At 57.6% G+C, this 5,032-nt stretch overlaps 1 protein-coding gene across 1 annotated transcript; it reads left to right on the forward strand.

Annotated features, from left to right (window-relative positions):
• Positions 1-3,055: 3,055 nt before the first annotated feature.
• LOC124563447 (nascent polypeptide-associated complex subunit alpha, muscle-specific form-like) lies at positions 3,056-4,756 on the forward strand (the record flags this gene model as incomplete). The annotated part of the gene is made up of 2 exons (XM_047130967.1): positions 3,056-4,010; positions 4,507-4,756. Coding segments are annotated over exons 1-2 (1,205 nt in total), but the record flags the coding sequence as incomplete, so codon positions are not given.
• Positions 4,757-5,032: the final 276 nt, after the last annotated feature.

Raw genomic sequence — 5,032 nt, forward strand, 5'->3', positions numbered from 1 at the left:
CAGAAATCAGAGTCGAATGGTACATCATCGTGCGTGTCGCCGTACACGTACAGTACAATACAACAACAATGCGTCTTAATGGCACGTTCATTTCAACGTCACTCACACACCTCCACGCTGCAGTTACGTCGCACCATTGTCAAAAACTCGGCGTACAGCAAAGGGAATAGTGGGCGGCAAAAAACAAACCAAACAACAAAAAACATTTCACATTTCACCCTCGCCATGTATGATGTGCAAAAAAAAAACAAACCCGCAAACGGCCGTCGTTACGGTGACACAAAAGTCGCCGATCGCACTGTCCCCCCCTCGCAGACAGGTAACACACACACACACACACACCCCAACACCAATGGGTCAAAACCACTCCAACGAGGCGTGCCACCATTCCACGCCACGGCGACCAACCTCGTGGCCGTACCCCGCAACACGCTTTGACGCGCCCCCCCACCCACAATCAAAATGCACACATACATCACAGCCGTCCACACAAACAACAACAACAACAATTCCGCCCTTCCCGCAAAAGGCAAGTTGGTGGCCCTGAAAAGGGCCGTTTTGCCGCTCTCGCAACGGAGGAGCCTTCTCCATCCTTCCTTCCATTCCAGAGCCACCTCCTTACTTGGAGCTCGTGTACTTGGTCACCGCCTTCGTGCCCTCGCTCACGGCGTGCTTGGCCAGCTCGCCAGGCAGCAACAGCCGCACAGCGGTCTGGATCTCGCGGGACGTGATGGTCGAGCGCTTGTTGTAGTGCGCCAGGCGAGAAGCCTCGGCCGCAATGCGCTCGAAAATGTCGTTCACGAAGCTGTTCATGATGCTCATCGCCTTCGACGAGATGCCCGTGTCAGGGTGCACCTGCTTCAGCACCTTGTAGATGTAGATGGCATAGCTCTCCTTCCTCTTGCGCTTCTTCTTCTTGTCGCCCTTCGAAATGTTCTTCTGCGCCTTGCCAGCCTTCTTGGCGGCCTTCCCGCTAGTCTTGGGCGGCATCTCGAACCAACGTACGGCAGCAGCAACACCAGTAGCAAGCGCTCCGCTCTAGTCAGCGTCTCCCCACACAGTGGCACCCGCCGCCAGCCGCCGCCGCACCTTTACCAGCTCGCCCTGTTGCGGCCGCCGACCAATGGGGCGCGCGCGCAACCGGCCGCCGCACCCGAGCCCATAAAGCACCCCCACCCCGGCTGCGCCGGCGTGAAACACCTCCCACCCCCTGCCGTAGCCCACATCGCAAATATCTTCAATGAGATCACGCGTTCTCGCAAGTTTCCAAGGTGCTGGAAACACGCAGAAGTCGTCGCGATCGCGAAACCCGGTAAAGACCCGGTTATCCCGCAGAACCACCGACCTATCAGCCTTTTGCCAACCCTTAGCAAAATTTACGAACGCCTGCTACTCATTCCCATTCTCGACCACGTCAGCACACAACAAATCCTGCCGGACTTTCAGTTCGGTTTCCGGCAGGAACACTCCGCGCCCCAGCAACTAATGAGGGTCGTCGAAGCAGCTACCGAAAGCTTCAATCGCAAAAGTTACTGCGGGGTAGTGCTACTTGACGTAGCCGCTGCCTTTGACTCTGTCTGGCACACCGGGCTTCTCTACAAGCTATACTCCCAAGGCTTCCCAGGTCCGATAGTGAAGCTACTCGCGAGCTATCTCTCCAAAAGGACTTTCTCCGTTAGGATCGAGTCGTCGCTCTCCACAAAGCGGCGCATCAGGGCAGGCGTGCCCCAGGGGTCGGTACTGGGCCCGGTACTGTACAACCTGTACACTGCCGACCTCCCGACCGTACCGCTGGTGCACACTGCCCAGTACGCCGACGACACAGCGTTCTTCACGCGTAACCCGAACAGAGACAGGGTTACGCGAAGATTGCAAACTGCGCTGGACGAGACCGGCCGCTGGGCTAAAAAGTGGCGCATCACTCTCAACGAACAGAAAACCCAAGCCATTATGATCACCCGGAAACTGGGCAAGCGGGCTCCCGCACGTCAGCCGCTACTGCTCAAGCTGAACGGCCAAGAACTTCCATGGCGACGTACCGCCAGGTACCTTGGAGTCACTCTTGACACCAGGCTCACCTGGAGGGCTCACATCGAGGACTTGCGCCGGAAAGCTAGTGGTAGGATGCAGATGTTGTATCCTATCCTAAACACCCACAGCACCCTAGCGGCTGACATAGGAGTTAGAACATACTGCTCGTTAATACGACCGATAATGGAGTACGCTTGCCCAGTCTGGGGGTATGCGGCGCACTGGCACCTCCGCAAACTCCAGTCAGTGCAAAACCGTGCACTCAAAAGGGCGCTACACCTTCCCTTCCGCTTCCCCACTGCTGACCTACACGAAGCAGCGGGAATTCCAACGCTCCATGAGCGTTTCAAAGAACTGGCCGAAAGCTTCTACGAGAACTCGGCCAGATCAGACAACAGACTCATCAAAAACCTGGGACAATACGACACATCACTGGACAGACACAGACGACCTATGACTATGACAATAAATTAAAACAGCCTAAAAGGCAGCACTGAATCACAAAACACACTGCACCAAAAAAAGACATACCAAACTACATCGACCATCTACCCACACAGCACAGAGGAGGAAATGTCCAGAAGGACAACACCCTCCATTACATACGCTCTCCTTAAAAGTGAGGAAGCTCAAATGCAGTAGGCGGCTGCGCCGGCACACGCACGAGTCTGCGCCGAGCCGCCGCAGCGTCAGGTCGCTTGGGCTCCTCGCAGCGCTTTGTCCGTCGCGCGCCTTTGTTCACGAGCGCCTTTGTTTCCGCGCGCCTTTGTCAAGGCACGCGGGCCGAAGGTGGCCACGTGGCAGAAGCGGTAGCGGACTTTTCCAGCTAACGACTCGCTTGCGAGTTCGTCTAGCGGCAAAATTGTGTGTTACGTTTATCGTGGCTGCAATACAAATTGATCAGTATCAATTTGTATTGCGCCTAGGGACTGTTAGGGCACGCCGTGAGTCAGGACCCCCTTCACGTGGGACCAGTCCGCGCTCACTCGCTTAGCACCCACCCACAAGAGCTCCTGTCTTCCCCATGGAAGGCAATAACATCGCTGCGAACGTCGCGGCGGTGGTCGCCGCGTCAGAGCACGCTCTGGCGGCGGCCTCCAATGCCCCGATCCCCGCGACCGCTCCTCCAGGGTATCGCCCACTCACACCGGTCGAACTCTTTGTTGTAATGAACCGCATGGCCAAAGCCGCCACCGCCTCAGAACGCGAGGCCGCGGAAAAGGCTTACATAAGGTTCTTACAGTACGACCTCGCCGCCGCACTGCCAGGCGCAGCCAGTGAAGAGGCCAAGGTACCGCCGGGAGCCCCGCCAGGCGTGTCCACGCAAGAGGACACTGCACTGCCGGAGGCGGCCCCGAAGGGAGCGGAGCCACCAGGCGTGGCGTCTCATGCACCCACTGCCCTGCTGGCTCCCCCCACGGTACAGGCCAGTCAAGAGGCTGCTGACCTGCCAGCAGCACCTCACGAGGACGTTATTCCAGAAGCCAACCTGGAAAAATTAATCCACGATGGCGAGGCTATGGAAGTCTCACTCCCATCGCGAAAAAGGCCGGCGGACGACGATGAGTCGTCCGAAAACACCCCTTCTTCTGCCCACAGGATGCCGCAGCAGAAGAAGAAGCAAACCGCGCCTGAAGGCGCCACAGAAGACATTGAAGCCGCAGAGGAGGAAGAAGATGAGTTTGTCGTCCCCAAGCGGAAGCACACGGCTCGGGCAAGGAAGCTCGAGCAGGTGCAGCCGCTCCCGACGGCAAACTCGTTCGAGTCCGCCCAAATCGACACAGAGGCTACGGAGGAAGCGCCAAGGCCGCCCAAAAGGGTGGCCCCACCACCAATCAATGTCCTTTGGAAGGACACCTTTCGAGCCTTCCTAGAAAAATTCTCTGATGGTGTGTCTGCACCACCCAAAATAAAGTCCCTTGGGCGCGAGATGTTGCGCATCACACCTGCAAACATGGACGACTACCGCGCAACCATGAGTAAGATTCGGGAGGAGGGGCTGTTCTGCTACACTCATGATGCAGAGCGGCTCCCTCTCCTGAAGGTAGTCTTCCGCCGTTTGCCCATGAGTATGGAACCTGATCACCTCAAGGAGGAACTCCTCGCCCTGGGGTACAGCGTCAGATCAGCAGGCCTCATGAAGTCACCCAGGACACGGAGGGACATGCCACTGTTCCTCGTTGTCCTGGTGGACAGCATCGAGGCCAGAAAGATATTTCAACTTAAAACAATAGCCACAGTTGACGTAGAAGTTGAGCCGCTCCGGGCCAAGGGGCGAAGAGCACAGTGCTTCTCGTGCCAAGGCCTGGATCATGTGGCACACTTCTGCACAATGCCTGCCCGTTGCGTCAAATGCGCGGGCTCCCATCAAAGCAGAGACTGCAAAAAGAGCAAAGATGAACCGCCGAAATGCTGCAACTGCAGCGAACAACACGTGGCCAGCTACAGGGGCTGCAACCTATTTAAAAAGACCAGGCGCCGCGGACGCGGACGTGGAACGTCACGCCCAGTCCAGCAAGGCACCAGCTATGCCACAGCCGCAAAAGGCGCGGCCCCAGCCCACCAGGAGCGACAGCAAGCACCCCCAGACGCCACGAACAAGCCGGCTGCCACAAACCAGTCACCAGCAGCCCAGCCAGGCCCCACACCACCCGCAACAAGCACCAAAGACTGCAGTCAGGGCCCACTGCGTCCCACCCCCAGCTCCCCACACCAAACATGTCAGGCAAACGCACAGGTGGCCAGTCGCACGGCACCTGCTGCACACATCCCACCGGTTCGGAATACTGCAACAGCCATTCCTGAACCCCACAATAAACCCTGTTTGGAGACAACACAGCTAAATGCCCTCATGCACTCGCTGACGTCAATGCTCCAGCAACTCCCAGTACTAGTGCAGGCAGTCACGGCGGCCCTCCAGGCCAGCACCGTCCCAGCCCCACACCATGGATAACCCGCACATACATGGGCTAACCGTCTGCGGATTCAACGCAAACGGCCT

This window comes from Schistocerca americana, unplaced genomic scaffold (assembly GCF_021461395.2).
Source record: "Schistocerca americana isolate TAMUIC-IGC-003095 unplaced genomic scaffold, iqSchAmer2.1 HiC_scaffold_1217, whole genome shotgun sequence".
NCBI lineage: Eukaryota > Metazoa > Arthropoda > Insecta > Orthoptera > Acrididae > Schistocerca > Schistocerca americana.